The sequence below is a fragment of the Pseudophryne corroboree genome, chromosome 6, assembly GCF_028390025.1.
Source record: "Pseudophryne corroboree isolate aPseCor3 chromosome 6, aPseCor3.hap2, whole genome shotgun sequence".
Lineage (NCBI taxonomy): Eukaryota > Metazoa > Chordata > Amphibia > Anura > Myobatrachidae > Pseudophryne > Pseudophryne corroboree.
Window position 1 is genome coordinate 24,719,630 of NC_086449.1, and position 19,860 is coordinate 24,739,489.

General features: G+C 48.2%; 2 protein-coding genes across 2 annotated transcripts; both read left to right on the forward strand.

Annotated features, from left to right (window-relative positions):
- The first annotated feature begins 438 nt into the window (after positions 1 to 438).
- LOC134935925 (zona pellucida sperm-binding protein 3-like) lies at positions 439 to 6,350 on the forward strand. Its single transcript, XM_063930779.1, has 8 exons — positions 439 to 987; positions 2,957 to 3,075; positions 3,987 to 4,090; positions 4,167 to 4,344; positions 4,418 to 4,538; positions 4,663 to 4,754; positions 5,473 to 5,603; positions 6,106 to 6,350. The coding sequence occupies exons 1-8, from the start codon at positions 466 to 468 to the stop codon at positions 6,327 to 6,329; spliced, it is 1,491 nt and encodes a 496-aa protein (XP_063786849.1). The 5' UTR covers positions 439 to 465; the 3' UTR covers positions 6,330 to 6,350.
- Positions 6,351 to 11,384: 5,034 nt separating this feature from the next.
- Positions 11,385 to 12,502, forward strand: LOC134934154 (olfactory receptor 6B1-like). The gene has a single exon (XM_063929652.1). It carries the CDS (start codon positions 11,492 to 11,494, stop codon positions 12,500 to 12,502), a length of 1,011 nt encoding a protein of 336 aa, XP_063785722.1. The 5' UTR covers positions 11,385 to 11,491.
- Positions 12,503 to 19,860: the final 7,358 nt, after the last annotated feature.

Consider the following 19,860-nt stretch of genomic DNA (forward strand, 5'->3'; position numbering starts at 1 on the left):
AATATAATATTTTATTTAAAGGTGCCACAAAGTGTACACAGTGCTGTACATAATAAACACACAAACATGTCACAGTAACATGGAATTGTGCTGGGGCCTATTTATAATCACTTGTGGAGCCGTTCCTGCATGTTTTTAGTAACTGCACCAGACACTATAACATTCAGCAAACTCTGGAAACTGAAAACAGAGAACTTACTTTACTGCAAATCAGATATATGTCATATTTATCTCACCTGCTGGTGTGGAACTAAAAGTCCCATAATGCCCTGTCATACAAAGGTTATCTGCCTTGTGTCATATATGTATTGGTAATGTATCCTCATTAGGTGGCTGCATGTGATGAGAGATCAGGTGCGTGTGATCATTACCTGCCCCAGGTGGGGGTATTAGCAGCTGAGGGGGAGGGGTATAAAGGGCTGATCCCTGCACTCCTGGCCTTGTGTTGTTTGTCCTGCAGGCAGAATGGGGATGTGTGTGAGGTGGAGTTGGCTGCTGCTGGTGGCTCTGGTTTATGGCATAGGATTGGCCAGTGCTGGGGAGCGAGTCTTGGTTAGACGCCAGTCAGATGGTTGGTGGAGGCATCACCAGCACTCTGTGAGGGGCTCTCCTAGAGTGTCTCATATGGGGGCTGCTCAGCCAGCGTCTGGCCTGGGGTCTTCCAGATGGATTGCTCAGCCAGTGTCTGGCCTGGGATCTTCCAGATGGAGTGCTCAGCCTGTGTCAGGATGGGGGTCCCCTGTTAGGAATAATGGGGGAGCTGCTCAGTCTAGACAGCTGGCACCACCCCAGTACTCTCCTATCAGTGTGCAGTGTGGTGAGGACATGATGGTGGTGACTGTGATGAGAGACCTGTATGGGAATGGGAAGCTGGTGAAGGCCTCAGACCTGAGCTTGGGACCCCAGTCCTGCAGTCCTGGTCCCCAGAGCACCGATACCAGTGTGGTCTTCAAGATTGTCCTCCAGGAGTGTGGAAACGCAGTACAGGTAATGATGGACTGTGCTCTATGTTGGTGTGATATTTATTTGCCTGATGGCTCTCCTAGTGTCCATTACTATGTGTTAGTGGAGTAACTGAGGCATGGGGTTCCTACTGATTTGTGCTCTACAAAACATCTCCCTATACTGTAACTGGTGCACCCAGAGTGTAGGTCTCATGAACCTTCCCTTACACAGGGCTCTGGTAACTAATGAGGCTTATACTCTGCACTGGCCACCAGTGGGCAGGGTTCCTGCTGGGTGTGCACTGATGGACAATGTGCATAGAATGGAAGCTGTGTCAGGTGAGGCAATGGTGCATTTGTGGTGGTAATCAGCAGGAGGATTGTTGGATGAGTGCTGCTCACCATCAGTGGCCAGGTCAGACAGCTTCCCTGTAATATGTATTATTGAACAGTGCTGTATGTGGGTAATGGAAACAAGCCTGCAGAGAGCTGTGGGGCCCATGTAGGAACTAGTGTTATGGGGTTAAGTGGTATTGGAGCTGAGTATGTTGCTGATATCACTACTCGCCATGCATTAAGGTGGGGTTGTATCTGACATATCCATTTGTGCAGTGTCTATTCATTTCTCTGGAAGTGGCTGGGTACAGTATGGGTCTGGGGCATCTACATAAGGGGGTCCACCATACTGTGTGCCTAATAATGTAGCCTTCATACATAAGTGCTATTTGGTAGCTGGGGCTACTCCAGGAGTGAATGTCCACCCATGGATATGGGAGTGCGATTCACCCAATACACTGGCTTAGCAGGAGCCTACTATTCACAGCAGTGATGCTGTAGTTTCTTTAATGACTTAATGCTATCAATGCTCACTGATGGTATCATTGCTGCTGATCGATAGTTAACCCACAAATGCGGCGGGATGTAATGACGTCTGATATCACTGGAGATGCGGTATGCCGGCTGATCTCGGGCCTTGTTTGACAGGTGCAAACCCATGCCTTGCATGTGATTGCCACTTTAAAAGTCGGATCAGCCTGCATCCCGCACCTCTGGTTATGTCGCCCACCATTACATCCCACCCATGGTCTTGCCTTATAGGGAGACTGTACTGAAACCATCTACTTGGTTCTATACTCTGAGCCAAGACCTTTACAGCTGTGTACTGTCATAGTGGTCCTCTGTAACTGGCTATGTGCCACCCGCAGCAGTCCTAAGCTTCAGCTGTCAGTAATGACATTTATAGCAGGACAACTAATGACTTTTATGTTTGGGGGGGGGGGGGGGGGGGGTTGTTATCTGAACATAACGAGGAATCCTCCCACTGACTCCTAAACTTCTAAAAGGGGTAACTTTATCAAACTGTATAAAGTGGTGGAGGCGTCAATAGCAATTACTGAACGGCTATCCATCATGCTAGCTGCTGTAGAAGCTGAGCAGGGACAGACTTACCATACTGTCTCTTTAAACTGGGACACTCTTAAATCACACAGGTTCTGTGGCTGGTTGACCTCAAGAATACATGTCACCTGGCTTTAAGCAGCCAGAGAACCTATGTTCCAGTTAAAGGGCTGGTATGGTAAGGCTAAGTAAGAAATGTATTGGGCCCTCTAGACCAAGGGTTCCCAACAATGAGCCACAAGGGGCACTAAGTCTGGGTTTTAAGTATAGCCGCCATTAAAGAATGGTGACTTAACACCTTGGTTATTTTGATTTAATGATGTGATGAAGCATGGATATAACTAAAACATGGACTGCTCTGAGGACCAAAAGACCACAGGAAAAGTGGTGACTAGCAATTAACTGTAGTCAGGACCTGAACTTTCTGCACCATCACTTGGTTACAAGCTGTCTGGCGCGCATGTCCTGTCCTATTAATAGATGGCTAACGTGACTTCTAAACTTTTTTTTTTTTTTTTCTTTTTTTTTTTTCCTTTAACCAAGCTGGAAATATGTTGGCATTACCAGGGTCTGCAGATTGAATGATGGAAAACTGTTTCTGCTTTGTCCTACAGATGACTGCAGACTGGCTGATCTACACCACCTCCCTAACCTACAGTCCAACATCTCCCAGTGGTGTCCCAATCACTAGGACCAACCGTGCTGTTGTTCCCATCCAATGTTTCTACCCCCGGTGAGTTTACACCATGGACTGATGGTCTCATCCATTGTTTACTGCTGTCAGGGTTCTGGAATATAAATGGGGATCTCGATCATGGTGGCCTATATACTACAAAGGAGGGACAACTCTTGTCTAATGTACACAGGTAGCAAGTGGGTAATAGTTTGCAGGAAATTACTTGGGATGTGTTCTTACTAGCTTACTGCAACACTGAAGTGTGATCCTGTGACTTCACCCTAACAAAACCATACTGTATTATGCCCTTGTAGAAAGGGAGCCCTACTATAGTACATGCAAGGCCCATAACTTGCATTGTTGATCTACTGTACCCAGTGTCGGACAGGGGAATGGAGAACCTGCCAAGGAATTTAGTGTTGAGGTGCTTAAGTTAAGCGGTATGGCCATCCACCACAGGGGAACTTGGGCAACCATTATGGACATAAAAAGAACAGGGCACTACTGTGAAGGAGAGGGGACAGTGGTATGTAAGGAGTTTGATTGGCATGAAAGCTAATTTTAGATGTCTGGTTTGCTTCTATGAAAACTACTTGAGGTTCATCCATGCGTCCTGTGCCACCAACTCACTGCACCCTAGAAGAGGGGATGGGGTGCACCAGGTATTTCTTGTACACAAAGGAGCCAGTGTGACCTTATCTGTAGGGCAGTGTATGCCAGGGTAGAACAAATCTTGTACAGGAACCCCTGGTGCAGCACATATGGTATGTTGGGTCTAGCATCTGAATGTAGACTTTTGCCCACATGAATTCATACTTGATGATGCTTGCTATAACCAACTCCAAACCAATAAATGATGAGGATAAGCGAAGGAACATGTGACTACTGTTGGTCTTAAATGTTCCATTTAGTGGTAACTCTGCTTATAATACTGGACCACTGATGGTGGGTTTATTTATCTTGTGCAGACATGGTAATGTGAGCAGCAATGCCATCAAGCCAACATGGGTTCCGTTCAGTACCACAGTGTCCTCAGAAGAGAGGCTGTCCTTCTCCTTGCAGCTGATGATGGGTAAGTGAGGTGGGGGGTACAGTATGATGGTGTTATGTCTGATTAGGCTTCTTCTAATCATCTGATTCCCTTCCAGATGACTGGAGTGCTCCCAGACCTTCCGCTGAATTCCAGCTGGGGGACATGCTCTCCATAGAGGCCTCTGTGGACACTCGGAACCACATCCCTATGATGCTATTTGTGGATAGCTGTGTGGCCACTCTGTCTCCTGATGTCCAGTCCACCCCTAATTATGCTCTCATTGCCAACAATGGGTATGTTATACAGGTTACTGTTCAGGCTAACCTCATGGTTCCACCTTGTGCCAATAACTAATGTGTTCTATAGATGCCTGGTGGACGGTCAGCAAGAAGATTCCTCTTCCGCCTTCATATCCCCAAGGCCTGAGCCAGGCAAGATCTGTTTCATGGTTGATGCTTTCCGGTTCATAGGGATAGATGTCTCTCTGGTGAGGATTGGGTTTTGCTACTGCTCTAGTATGGCACATAATGCTGACAATGTGGCTCGTCTAGTGGCTGTAGACATCAATTGCTTTTCCTTTGTCTTGAGTCCTATATCATCTCCCTCCCCAGATCTATATCACTTGTACTCTTAGAGCTGCTGCAGCCACTCAGCTCCCAGATCCCATGAACAAGGCCTGTTCCTACATAAAGACCTCTAGCAGGTGAGGATATTCTACTGTAGCTTCTCTAACTCCTGCAGAATAGGACAAGAAAAGATCTTAATGTGAGGAAAGTTTGTCCTCAGATAAAAGTACACAATTGTACAGTGACTAGGGACTCCCTAGTATCTTAAGGTTTTCCTAGTAAATGGATGCCCCAAAAAGCCTCAAGTCTGTGTGGGACTTGGAGTGAATGTAATCACAGGTGCTTTATATCAATGTTCAAGGTCCTTCTGAACTTGTGGCATTACCATAAACTAATCCAGCTGACCAAGTTTAACTTCTGCACTGAGAATAAGCTGGCACCAACATATTCTTTGATATACATACTTATAAAAGTAAATGCAATTGCTCATGGAACATGGAATATAATTGAGGTTCTTGACACATTTGGCCAAGAAAATGCATGTTAAGGTGAATTCCATCGGATGGACCTCTAACATCATAACGCATCAATTTATCCAGACCTTGCCATAATAGTGCCCCTTCGAATAGGTTTATGGCAGAGTTTACCATAATTGCTTTCAGTATTAGTGCTTTGCATGTTCACCTGATTTTTATTTCTGCTGCCTGGTACGAAGTCTGAGCATGGTAGCATCTCCAATGTTTAAAATTAAAGTATGCAGTCAAAGCTCCCCTTTCACACACCTGTACAGACTTGTTGGAACTCTTTCCATGCTAATATGGACACAGGCTGATTGCTTCTGCTTTATCTACTTAGCTGGGTGGCTGTGGATGGTCCTAATACAATCTGCCAGTGCTGTGATGGTGAGAACTGTGCCGGTCAGAGCAGGAGACTGGGACCCATCCGTGGGATTCCAAGAGGAATTGGCAAAAGAGATATTGCAGCAGGTGAGTAATGGTCATTATTCTTGAGATGGAATTGCTACCTGGCTCATTCTACATACAGGAGCCTCCTGTCTAGAAAACTGTAGGAGATGTTCTCAAACCCTGGAGAGAAAGTAAGTGACAGAGGCAGTGTTTACCAACCAGCTCCTAACTAACATGGCAGTTAGGAGCTGATTGGCTGGGACTTCCTCTCCTAGGTTTAGTACATAGACACCATAGTCTCTAAAATTAGTTAGAAGCGGGTTAGTACATCCTCTTTACAAGCTTTGATAAAGTGGGAATACATACAGATATGCCTGAGGGATGCAGTTTTTAGTATATGTAGGACTAGTTCTATAGACACTCTCCTTACAGGGTCTGGATCAGGGTTATGCTCTTGGAATGTGACATTAAGCCTTAATTATGCCTGTAATGTTAATTTACTGCATCACTTGACATTCTCCCCAGTGCAAACCCCAGACTAGATGTGAACAATGTATCTTACATACTATGCTCTTCTCTGCAGGCCCATCAACAGGAGAACATGGATCAGTGACTTTGGGTCCTCTGCTGGTGGTTGGGGCAGATGGTGTCCAGGCTTCAAGAATGACTGCAGAGTTGGGGCACTTGGAACAGTGGGTGCTGGTGGCCACGGTGTCCCTCAGTCTGGCTGTGTTATTTGGCTTTTTTGCTCTGACTGTAAGACGCATCATTAAGAGACATGCTGGTGTACAGGCTGCAGAGAAATAAAATGCTACACTGAAATCTTAATTCCTGTGTCGTATTGTCTACAACAGTGGTCTCCAACCTTAATTTGGGGTATGAGCCACTTAAGAAAAATTAAACCTCCTGAGGCACTACTAAAGTTTTTGGGAGAAAATGCTGTACGTGAATGGTTGCTGGTGCTCTGTTAAGATTAGACTCGTGGGCAGTGGCGTTGCCATACATTTTCCACCCTCCTGCCACCCCTCCCATTACTACATTAAAACTAAAGAACTAGTGCACATGCATGGTCCAAAAAGAGGGTGTGGCCTCACTGCAAGGGGTGTGATATTGCAAGAAACTACCTTTTATACCGGTTTTGCAACCTGCACACCCAGACATTGGCTACCATAGGAGAAAAAAAATATCTTGGTTCATGCCCCTTTTGTCATTATTCCTCCTTATAGTAAGGCCCACTACACAATATGCCACACACCATAATGCCCAATACACAATATGCCACACCAGTATTCTTGTGACACACTATTCCACATACCAGAATGCCCATGATACATTATGCCCCACAGTAAAGATTTTAATTAATATTAAATTACCTGTATTGTTGCCAGGGGTGTCATCCTTGTTGCCAGGACTGAGCACGTAGCTATAGCGCTGTGCTGCTTGACTGGTGCTAGAGATCAAGTATAACCTCCAGCATTTGTCTCCTCCATGGCAGAGGAGTGCTGTGGGGGGAGGTCGGGTCAATTGCAGACTGCCCCTAAAGTTGGGCAGCTGCTAGCATGGGTCGACCAACCTGTATTGTGGCTTGCTGGTCTAAAACAAGCACCAGATGCTGTAATTGGAGCAGGATTAAGCCTTGGGGGTGTGGGGGCACTTAAGATGGGTGGCCCCTCCATATTTTGTAGTCTTCCCTCCCCCACTTGTCGTCCTGCCTGCTGCTACTATGGGACTGCACAGTGCAAGTACAGCAGTGTGCTCATGGAGGGTATTACATTGTGATTAATGTTTAAATCAATGGGGTACTACTTACACACTGGGACAGGACTTGGGAGAATGCTGCCTCTTTATCCAATACCAATTGATCTTATCAAACAACAACCTCCCCTTCCTTGATCTGTGAATGGCTGCCTGATTCTTCCCTCTGGTGCTGAACAAGAGGGAGAGGAGGTGATGTCTGTGTTCTGGCCAGTGGGGAGCCCCAGGCTACTAGGTCCCTAATGACCACTCACTAAATCCAGCTCTGGTCATAGTTTCACTAATGTGGGCATAATCTCTGATCACAATTGTTGGCTATTGCTGCACTTAACACAGCACAGACCTAAAACTACCACAATGGCTGGATAATTCAGTCTTGTAACTGTAGACATCAGGCTATGGGCCTCTGATGTAATCTCCAGTTCTTAACCGGAAGATTAGATGCCAAAAGGTACACAGAATGGCCTGTAACTCTGCAGCCTAGATGTGGGAACAGTGATCCAGGCTCTGGTTCAAATAGACAGCTGCTGCCCCAAGACCTGCTGTATCGCAGCGTGTGCTGGGATTTTGAAAGAGAAGGGGGGTGTACAGCCCAAAGCCTCACTAAGAATTTGGGGCTTGGACAACATACTAAAAGCGAGAGGCTGATTGGTTACCAATGATGACTTCTACACATGTCCTCTTCTCCACTTTGTAAAAGGTTTAATGCATTAACCCCCTTGGTTCCTTGCGGAGACTCTGGGATCAATTCTGGGCGACTTGCGTTGACCTCAGAGCTGCCCCCAACTATTCAGGTTGGACAATGACTTTGCATTGAGCACTTTAGGAAGTTTATTTCCATGTACTGTACAATTACAAAGATGTCTCTGTATGGGAACACAACAAATCTTTCAATTAGAATCTTAAAAGCATCTAATCAGTCCACTGATAATAGCCAATAATCTGTCTCTCTGTAAGCATGAGGTTTATATCCCATTGAGTGCATGGGACCGGAATACAAAGTCTCAACTGACATTGTGTCTATCTCTATTGGTCCTACAAGCAGTTATTATGCCAGAGTTGTGTTTGAAGCTGCCGTATCTGCCTTTATTACTGTGATGTTTCATTTCTTCTCCTAAGGTGGAAATTTATTAGTAAATGGATCTGTTACTGTATTTTGTAAGAAGACTTTCAAGTTCTATAATGGATGAGATCCTTCTGCTGGGGTCCTGACAATACAATGAGCATCAGTGAGATGTGGGTTAAAGGAATTTATGAAGGAGATAAATGTCCTAAATCCATGCAGATTATTGCACTAGACCAGTGATTCCCAAACTTGGTCCTCAAGACCACTCAAAGAGGTCATGGTTTCCAGATCACCCAGCAGGAGCACAGGTGTATTCATTACTCAGACACATTGTAAAAGATACACAGGTGGAGCTAATTATTTCACTTGTGCTTCTGTGAGGAGATCTGGTAAACAACTGTTGGGAGACTAGTTTTGGAACCACTGCTCTTGAAGACCAAGTTTTGGAACCAGTGCTCTAGATCTACTGTGACTACTCCACAACTACGAACTACCCAACAAACTTCTCTAAGTCATTCTTCCCAACTAACACAGGGGCTGGTTCAGATATGGAGTCCGAAGCCGTTTCACTTGGCTGCTAGATTGTTCTGATAGGCCTTTGCTATCATGTGCAAATTTATAATGCCGACACAGTCGACGTGCTTAATAAACTTTAGGACATATGTAGTAAGCCTGGAGAAGAGACGAAGTGGGAGGTGATAATGCACTAGCCAGGCAGCGCCTAACTCATTTTTCAAACCCAAGAAAAAAAGGCATTTGTTTCCCCCAGCACCCTGAATGTTAACAGTAACCAGATATAAATTCCACATAATAATAGAATTCAGAGATCTTTGTTACACATATTTGCGCAAATGTGTGGTTAAGCCCCAAAGCTGCATCAAGTCATCTCTGTATATTTGCGGTCCCTAGCGCTATATCTAGGTGCAGGGTGTGGCACCCCACAACTCCAGCATAAGCCAGAAAGCCCAGCGTAGCATACCAGTGAAAAAACTATAGTGTTAATAAATTAGTATTTAGGAAGCCAAAGCTATAGAGCGGGTGATATAAACATGAAATGTAATTAAAATAGAGAAATAGTGTTAAAAAAATTAATAAGTGAAAAGTGTTAATAGAATGTAAAGGTATGCCACACTAAAGCCATCCAGCTCAGCCAGTCCAGAGGCACCACACCTCCTTTACCCCAATCTGGGTCTAATATTAACCAGCAAGAAGCCACATAATGGCTCCTTACTACAATATGTCTTAGCTAAGTAAGGAGCCATTATCATGTGGCTCCTTGCTGGTTAATATTAGACCCAGATTGGGGTAATGGAGGTGTGAGGTGTGATGCCGCTGAGCTGGATGGCTTTAGTGTGGCATACCTTTTACATTCTATTAACACTTTTCACTTATTAATTTTTTAACACTATTTCTCTATTTTAATTACATTTCATGTTTTTAATCACCCTCTCTATAGCTTCGGCTTCCTAAATACTAATTTATTAACACTATAGTTTTTTTACTGGTGTGCTACGCTGGGCTTTCTGGCTTATGCTGGTGTTGTGGGGTGCCACACCCTGCACCTAGATATAGCGCTAGGGACCGCAAATATACAGAGATACCTTGATGTGGCTTTGGTGCATAACCACATTTGCGCAAATATGTGTAATGAAGATCTCTGAATTCTATTATTATGTAGGATTTATAATAGTAACCAGATATCATTCAGGGTGCTGGGGGAAACCATATGCCTTTTTTTCTTGCTCAGAAATACCCCTCCCTTTCGAGCACCTGAATGATATCACTAAGCTAATTGAGCATCTACCAATATATATTTTTCAAACCCAGCCTGTAACATGACAGGAGCTGATTGGCTGGTGCGATATCACCTACTTTATCATTTCTCCAGGCTTAATACATCTGCTCCACTTTTACTGTGTCGCACATCGATGCGTGGAGTTCCATCGGGGAAATACAACATGTTAAAAACCCTTGACTTGCCAATTCCGATATTTTTTTGGTTGGATCGGCGAATCTGTGGTTGCCAACATATATTGGATTTTGTCAAACCACCAACCTAGGCATTGAGAGAAGGACAAATTGCCATAATCCATCACACATGTGTGGGCCCCATTATTGTTCTTTTCACTGACATCACTAATTGCCGTTCCTAATTAGTTTCACATTATTAAAGGTCTAAAGACAAATGAGAAGTATTTACTTGCAAAACCAAACTAATGGGAACCTGGATCCCTTTTTTATTCAATCATAGAAAGTCCCTGTACCCTACAGCACAGGTTCTCAAACTCGGTCCTCAGGACCCCACACAGTGCATGTTTTGCAGGTCTTCTCACAGAACTACAAGTGAAATAATGAGCTCCACCTGTGGACCTTTTAAAATGTGTCAGTGAATAATAAATACACCTGTGCACCTGCTGGGTTACCTGCAAAACATGCACTGTGTGGGGTCCTGAGGACCGAGTTTGAGAACCACTGCCCTACAGGGTACTGTAGCTATGTCAGCTCCACCTAGCGAGCATCCGTTATCACTGTCAGTGACGTTTACACATACCCAGAGCTAGGTGCAGGGATACGACTGAACCTGGCGCACGCTGTGCATACGCACGGCTCAGAAATGGTAGTAACTCCGGCTACACGCCAATGACAGGTCCACAAAGCATTAAAACTCAGAATCGCTCATAAGTTATTAAAAATACATATATAGCCTCTCAACAAATGTGGAATCAGGTGCTGTATTCAGAAATGAGCTTGTCAAAATGTATTGAACTCTAAAAAGTGATATGTATATGAGATATGTCATTACATGAGCAAATTGCTAATTATCTTGTTTTAAGTTGCACTATATGAAAAACATTTTGGTGGATTTTTTTAATCATTCTTGAGTAAAGATGTTATTTTTGCTTTCCAGGATCCAGCATTGGTTTAGGATAAGCTAGAACCAAAGAGGTACCTGGAGAAGTGGGGAGCTTGTATTCCCTGCTGGGGGCCCCAGTATTCTCTTTCTATGAAATTTCCACCCCGTCCACTCCTTGTGTCAAGTTGAAAAGGAAGACCGTTAGAATCATCATATATTCTGAGAGATACGTATATTGTTTCAGGCTACAAGGAACTGCCCGTGCTGGTATGAATCTTCTGACAACACAGAGTCATGCAGAAGGTTCTTCAGAAAAATCTATCTTCTGGTCTTCAGGAAAAGAATGGCACAGTGGTGACAGAATTTTTCCTCTTGGGATTCGGAAACCTCCATAACGTCAGGATTTTACTTTTCATCATCTTTCTGATCATTCATGTCATGGCTTTATCAGCAAATGTCTTTGTCATTGTCATGGTTGTCCTCAACCCGAGCCTCCACTCCCCCATGTACTTCTTGCTCAGCCAGTTGTCCCTGTTGGAAATCCTCTTCACCAGTAACATTGTGCCCACCATGCTGTGGCTGATACTGGCGGGGGATGGAAAGGTATCAGTTGCCCGATGTATACTCCAGTTGTATTTGTTAGGTGTGCCAACCATGTCCCAATGTTTGTTGCTGGCAGCCATGTCCTTTGATCGCTATGTGGCCATCTGTAGACCATTACACTATGCCATCATTATGACCTTCACAAGACAACTTCAGATAGTCACCTTCTGCTGGCTGGTGAGCTTCACACTGTCATTTGTTGTGTACATTTTCTTACGCAAATTACAATTCTGTGGCCTCAATGTAATTAATCATTTCTACTGTGATATCACTCCAGTGTTAGAACTTTCATGCTCGGATACATCATCTGTGAAACTGGTCACTTTTATAGAGTCTGTTCCTGTTGTACTTACCCCATTTATGTTCATAATTGCCTCCTACATCTCCATCCTTCACACCATCCTGAGGATCCCCTCCAGCACTGGTAGACAGAAAGCCTTCTCCACCTGCAGCTCCCACCTAACATTTGTGTGTATGTACTATGAAGTCTTGACATCTATTTATATATTCCCACCAAGCAACAATTCCGTTAATGCAAACAAGGGTCTGTCTTTACTGTACACACTGGTGACCCCATTATTCAACCCTCTCATCTACACCTTGAGGAACCGCGATATCAGAGCAGCCATAACTAAATATCTCCATGTTTTGGGCTACTTTAAATCACCTAAGAGAGAGCTGAAAAGATTAATAAGTTTCTAACATTACTGACCATTAAAACAATTCTCTGGCCAATTTATTTATAACATCTTTGGATAACATTTCTAGTGTGATGAACTGAGCCTACTGAGACCTATCCATGGTGAGATTGCATTTGGTGTACATACTTTTCCATTTGATATTCATCTCAATCTTTAATTGAACAGTTGTGTGTAGTCCCCTGTGCTCTGCTTTTGGTTCTAAGTATTCATTGTGGTTTGGCTTTGGCTTTGTCAAAACCAACCTCAAATGATTGGTATTAGATCTGGATTTCTTTCAAATATAATAAAACAGCTAAAGTCATGTCATTTGGACCTATTTTCCTCAATAATTCAAGAATTAAATTCGTCTAATCACAGATACACGCATATTCCAAAAATATTGTAAAGAAGACAATGAAGATGATAAAGAATATAATTTGCACTTAAACCAATCACTTTTTCTCTAAGTGTCCCTAAATAAATTGTCCCAATCTTCACGGACATTTTATGGTGGAGCTCAGTAGTTTCTATTATAGTGCCCTTGATATATTTAGCCTTTGGGCTTTTGAGACCCAATTGCATGATTTAGCATTTTTTAGCATTAAACTGTTGTTGCAATGTTCTAGACCAGTGGTAGCTTCAGAAGTGGGGCTGCAGCTCAGTTAAAATTTCAAATAGGGGAGCCACACCAACTGCCACCAGTTGTCACCAACTGCCATTTCAAACTGACTCATTGGCAGTTGGTGTGGCTCCCCTATTTGAATTTTGAAGTCAGCTGCAGCCCCTCCTCTGGTGCCAACCCTGTTCAACACCATTCCTCTAGTCCACAGGTTCTCAAACTCGGTCCTCAGGACCCCACACGGTTCATGATTTGCAGGTCACCTGTAGATTTTAAAAATGTGACAGTTGGTGATACACAGTGCAGCTGCTGGGTGACATGGAAAACGTGAACCGTGTGGGGTCCAGAGGACCGAGATTGAGAACCACTGCTCTAGTCTACCTAGTTCCTCAAGCATTTGTTTTACTCCTCCTAGTGTGTCTCCCTTGTTGCATACCTTTGTGTCATCTGCAAAGAGGCATACTTTCCCTTTAATGTCATTTGCAATGTCACCATTAAAGATATTAGAAGCTCTGGTCCACTGGGATGCTGTAAGTTGCTGGATATGAGAGACGAGTACTTCTCTACGATGGGTGTGATATGGCTGACCGATGGTCAGGAGACCGGTAGTCAGCACACCGACGCCGGGATCCCGGCAACATATGCTCGCCATGCAGCAACAGCAGCAGCTTCAGCAGTAGGAAGAAGTGGTTCTTGATCTTTCCCTATTTTATCCTCCAAATTTTTGTTCTCCATTATTTTCCTGGAGTTATATAACAATATGCAGTACAAGAGAGCGTACCCCTACACCTCACAGGGCAAACCCTGTAAAAAATTATTTGGATTAAATATTAATAACCCCTTTATTTGGAATAAATAATATACAGCACAGGACAGCACCACTGAACTTATATGGCAGCACCACTGGACTGGACTTATATGGCAGTACCACTGGACTTATACGGCAGTATCACTGGACATATACGGCAGTATCACTGGACATATACGGTAGTATCACAGGACATATACGGTAGTATCACTGGACATATACGGTAGTATCACAGGACATATACGGCAGTATCACTGGACATGTACGGTAGTATCACAGGACATATACGGCAGTACCACTGGACTTATACAGCAGCACAGGGACACCACCACTGGACTGATGCAGCACAACACAGCACCCTGGACTGGATTTATACAGCAGCACTGGACATATAGCAGCAGATGACACCACCACTGTAACTGGACTGATGCAGCACAAGACATCACCTCTGTATTGATGCAGTGCTGGAATCGCCACCCCAGTCTCCCTCCCGCACAGACCCTGATGATGGAGACACATTCTCTCGCTACACTCTCAAATTCTGGAGTGAAAATGGCTGCGATGCGCGGCTCCTTATATTGAATCTAAAACCCGCGAGAATCCGACAGCGGGATGATGGCGTTTTGCCTCATTCTGGTTTACGAGTCTGGCGGGAAGTCCCGATCCGGGCTCAGAACGTGATTTTCGGTAGGGTTCGGTTCTCTGAGAACTGAACCCGCTCATCTCTACTAATATCTGGACTGATTCATGGACGCTATGGCGATTGCAGCTGAGATTGTACACGTTGAAGATGTGCAAAATGATTTAGTGCCAGATGTATCATCGCTTGGAAAATGATAAAATGGAGAGAGATAAAGTACCAGCCAATCAGCTCCCAAATGCAATTTTTCAAACACAGTCTGTGACATGGCAGTTAGGAGCTGATTGGCTGGTACTTTATCTCTCCATTTTATCACTTTCTGAGCGATGATGCATCTAGCACTTATAAACCCAGCCGCGCTGAAAAGTACAGGCGCACCCAGCGGATCCATCACACAGGCCCAGCAACTGCGCACACACTCCCAGCGCACACGCAGATCCTGCTATATTCAGCAACTGAGTAAATTGAATGGAAAGACTGCACCAGGCACGCCCCCTCCTCCTAGTGTCAGAAAGACAGACTGCGCCAGGCACGCCCCCTCCTCCTAGTGTCAGAAAGACAGACTGCACCAGGCACGCCCCCTCCTCCTAGTGTCAGACAGACAGACTGCGCAGGGCACGCCCCCTCCTCCTAGTGTCAGAAAGACAGACTGCACCAGGCACGCCCCCTCCTCCTAGTGTCAACAGACAGACTGCACCAGGCACGCCCTCTCCTCCTAGTGTCAGATAGACAGACTGCACCAGGCACGCCCCCTCCTCCTAGTGTCAGATAGACAGACTGCACCAGGCACGCCCCCTCCTCCTAGTGTCAGATAGACAGACTGCACCAGGCACGCCCCCTCCTCCTAGTGTAAGAAAGACAGACTGCACCAGGCACGACCCCTCCTCCTAGTGTAAGAAAGACAGACTGCACCAGGCACGACCCCTCCTCCTAGTGTCAGACAGACTGCACCAGGCACGCCCCCTCCTCCTAGTGTCAGAAAGACAGACTGCACCAGGCACGCCCCCTCCTCCTAGTGTCAGAAAGACAGACTGCACCAGGCACGCCCCCTCCTCCTAGTGTCAGAAAGACAGACTGCACCAGGCACGCCCCCTCCTCCTAGTGTCAGAAAGACAGACTGCACCAGGCACGCCCCCTCCTCCTAGTGTCAGAAAGACAGACTGCACCAGGCACGCCCCCTCCTCCTAGTGTCAGAAAGACAGACTGCACCAGGCACGCCCCCTCCTCCTAGTGTCAGAAAGACAGACTGCACCAGGCACGCCCCTCCTCCTAGTGTCAGATAGACAGACTGCACCAGGCACGCCCCCTCCTCCTAGTGTCAGAAAGACAGACTGCGCCAGGCACGCCCCCTCCTCCTAGTGTCAGATAGACAGACTGCACCAGGCACGCCCCCTCCTCCTAGTGTCAACAGACAGACTGCACCAGGCACGCCCCCTCCTCCTAGTGTCAGAAAGACAGACTGCACCAGGCACGCCCCCTCCTCCTAGTGTCAGACAGACAGACTGCACCAGGCACGCCCCCTCCTCATAGTGTCAGATAGACAGACTGCACCAGGCACGCCCCCTCCTCCTAGTGTCAACAGACAGACTGCACCAGGCACGCCCCCTCCTCCTAGTGTCAACAGACAGACTGCACCAGGCACGCCCCCTCCTCCTAGTGTCAGAAAGACAGACTGCACCAGGCACGCCCCCTCCTCCTAGTGTCAGAAAGAAAGACTGCACCAGGCACGCCCCCTCCTCCTAGTGTCAAATAGACAGACTGCACCAGGTACGCCCCCTCCTCCTAGTGTCAGAAAGACAGACTGCACCAGGCACGCCCCCTCCTCCTAGTGTCAGAAAGACAGACTGCGCCAGGCACGCCCCCTCCTCCTAGTGTCAGACACACAGACCGCACCAGGCACGCCCCCTCCTCCTAGTGTCAGACAGACAGACTGCGCCAGGCACGCACCCTCCTCCTAGTGTCAGAAAGACAGACTGCACCAGGTATGCCGCCTACTCCTAGTGTCAGACAGAGAGACTGCACCAGGCACGCCCCCTCCTCCTAGTGTCAGAAAGACAGACTGCACCAGGCACGCCCCCTCCTCCTAGTGTCAGACAGACAGACTGCACCAGGCACGCCCCCTCCTCCTAATGTCAGACAGAGAGACTGCACCAGGCACGCCCCCTCCTCCTAGTGTCAGAAAGACAGACTGCACCAGGTACGCCCCCTCCTCCTATTGTCAGATAGACAGACTGCACCAGGCACGCCCCCTCCTCCTCCTAGTGTCAGAAAGACAGACTGCGCCACGTATGCCGCCTCCTCCTAGTGTCAGACAGACAGACTGCACCAGGCACGCCCCTTCCTCCTAGTGTCATATAGACAGACTGCACCAGGCACGCCCCCTCCTCCTAGTGTCAGAAAGACAGACTGCGCCAGGCACGCCCCCTCCACCTAGTGTCAGCAGACAGACTGCACCAGGCACGCCCCCTCCTCCTCCTAGTGTCAGATAGACAGACTGCACCAGGCACGCCCCCTCCTCCTCCTAGTGTCAGATAGACAGACTGCACCAGGCACACTCCCTCCTCCTAGTGTCAGTAGACAGACTGCACCAGGCACGCCCCCTCCTCCTCCTAGTGTCAGAAAGACAGACTGCACCAGGCACACTCCCTCCTCCTAGTGTCAGTAGACAGACTGCACCAGGCACGCCCCCTCCTCCTCCTAGTGTCAGAAAGACAGACTGCACCAGGCACGCCCCCTCCTCCTAGTGTCAGACAGACAGACTGCACCAGGCACACTCCCTCCTCCTAGTGTCAGATAGACAGACTGCACCAGGCACGCCCCCTCCTCCTCCTAGGGTCAGAAAGACAGACTGCACCAGGCACGCCCCTCCTCCTAGTGTCAGAAAGACAGTCTGCACCAGGCACACCCCCTCCTCCTAGTGTCAGACAGACAGACTGCACCAGGCACGCCCCCTCCTCCTAGTGTCAGAAAGACAGACTGCACCAGGTACGCCCCCTCCTCCTAGTGTCAGAAAGACAGACTGCACCAGGTACGCCCCCTCCTCCTAGTGTCAGATAGACAGACTGCACCAGGCACGCCCCCTCCTCCTAGTGTTAGAAAGAGACTGCGCCAGGCACGCCCTCTCCTCCTAGTGTCAGACAGACAGACTGCACCAGGCACGCCTCCTCCTCCTAGTGTCAGACAGACAGACTGCACCAGGCACGCCCCCTCCTCCTAGTGTCAGAAAGACAGACTGCACCAGGCACGCCCCCTCCTCCTAGTGTCAGATAGACAGACTGCACCAGGTACGCCCCCTCCTCCTAGTGTCAGAAAGACAGACTGCACCAGGCACGCCCCCTCCTCCTAGTGTCAGATAGACAGACTGCACCAGGCACGCCCCCTCCTCCTAGTGTCAGAAAGACAGACTGCGCCAGGCACGCCCCCTCCTCCTAGTGTCAGTAAGACAGACTGCGCCAGGCACGCCCCCTCCTCCTGGTGTCAGACAGTCAGACTGCACCAGGCACGCCCCCTCCTCCTAGTGTCAGAAAGACAGACTGCACCAGGTACGCCCCCTCCTCCTAGTGTCAGATAGACAGACTGCACCAGGCACGCCCCCTCCTCCTAGTGTCAGAAAGACTGCGCCTGGTACCCTCCCTCCACCTAGTGTCAGCAGACAGACTGCACCAGGCACGCCCCCTCCTCCTAGTGTCAGACAGACAGACTGCACCAGGCACACTCCCTCCTCCTAGTGTCAGACAGACAGACTGCACCAGGCACGCCCCCTCCTCCTCCTAGTGTCAGAAAGACAGACTGCACCAGGCACGCCCCCTCCTCCTAGTGTCAGACAGACAGACTGCACCAGGCACACTCCCTCCTCCTAGTGTCAGAGTGTCAGATAGACAGACTGCACCAGGCACGCCCCCTCCTCCTCCTAGTGTCAGAAAGACAGACTGCACCAGGCACGCCCCCTCCTCCTAGTGTCAGAAAGACAGTCTGCACCAGGCACACCCCCTCCTCCTAGTGTCAGACAGACAGACTGCACCAGGCACGCCCCCTCCTCCTAGTGTCAGAAAGACAGACTGCACCAGGTACGCCCCCTCCTCCTAGTGTCAGAAAGACAGACTGCACCAGGTACGCCCCCTCCTCCTAGTGTCAGATAGACAGACTGCACCAGGCACGCCCCCTCCTCCAAGTGTGAGAAAGAGACTGCACCAGGCACGCCCCCTCCTCCTAGTGTCAGACAGACAGACTGCACCAGGCACGCCTCCTCCTCCTAGTGTCAGACAGACAGACTGCACCAGGCACGCCCCCTCCTCCTAGTGTCAGAAAGACAGACTGCACCAGGCACGCCCCCTCCTCCTAGTGTCAGATAGACAGACTGCACCAGGTACGCCCCCTCCTCCTAGTGTCAGAAAGACAGACTGCGCCAGGCATGCCCCCTCCTCCTAGTGTCAGTAAGACAGACTGCGCCAGGCACGCCCCCTCCTCCTAGTGTCAGTAAGACAGACTGCGCCAGGAACGCCCCCTCCTCCTAGTGTCAGACAGTCAGACTGCACCAGGCACGCCCCCTCCTCCTAGTGTCAGAAAGACAGACTGCACCAGGTACGCCCCCTCCTCCTAGTGTCAGATAGACAGACTGCACCAGGCACGCCCCCTCCTCCTAGTGTCAGAAAGACAGACTGCACCAGGTACGCCCCCTCCTCCTAGTGTCAGATAGACAGACTGCACCAGGCACGCCCCCTCCTCCTAGTGTCAGAAAGACAGACTGCGCCAGGCACGCCCCTTCCTCCTAGTGTCAGACAGTCAGACTGCACCAGGCACGCCCCCTCCTCCTAGTGTCAGAAAGACAGACTGCGCCAGGCACGCCCCCTCCTCCTAGTGTCAGAAAGACAGACTGCACCAGGCACGCCCCCTCCTCCTAGTGTCAGAAAGACAGACTGCGCCAGGCACGCACCCTCCTCCTAGTGTCAGAAAGACAGACTGCGCCAGGCACGCACCCTCCTCCTAGTGTCAGAAAGACAGACTGCGCCAGGTATGCCGCCTCCTCCTAGTGTCAGACAGACAGACTGCACCAGGCACGCCCCTTCCTCCTAGTGTCAACAGACAGACTGCACCAGGCACGCCCTCTCCTCCTAGTGTCAGACAGACAGACTGCACCAGGCAAGCCCCCTCCTCCTAGTGTCAGATAGACAGACTGCACCAGGTACGCCCCCTCCTCCTAGTGTCAGAAAGACAGACTGCGCCAGGCACGCCCCCTCCTCCTAGTGTCAGTAAGACAGACTGCGCCAGGCACGCCCCCTCCTCCTAGTGTCAGTAAGACAGACTGCGCCAGGC

Coding starts and splice junctions, on each gene's coding strand:
- LOC134934154 (XM_063929652.1), top strand. CDS start 11,492: ATGCAGAAGGTTCTTCAGAAAAATCTATCTTCTGGTCTTCAGGAAAAG.
- LOC134935925 (XM_063930779.1), top strand. CDS start 466: ATGGGGATGTGTGTGAGGTGGAGTTGGCTGCTGCTGGTGGCTCTGGTT. Junction 4,091..4,166: donor CTCCTTGCAGCTGATGATGG/GTAAGTGAGGTG, acceptor ATTCCCTTCCAG/ATGACTGGAGTGCTCCCAGA. Junction 5,604..6,105: donor CAAAAGAGATATTGCAGCAG/GTGAGTAATGGT, acceptor TCTTCTCTGCAG/GCCCATCAACAGGAGAACAT.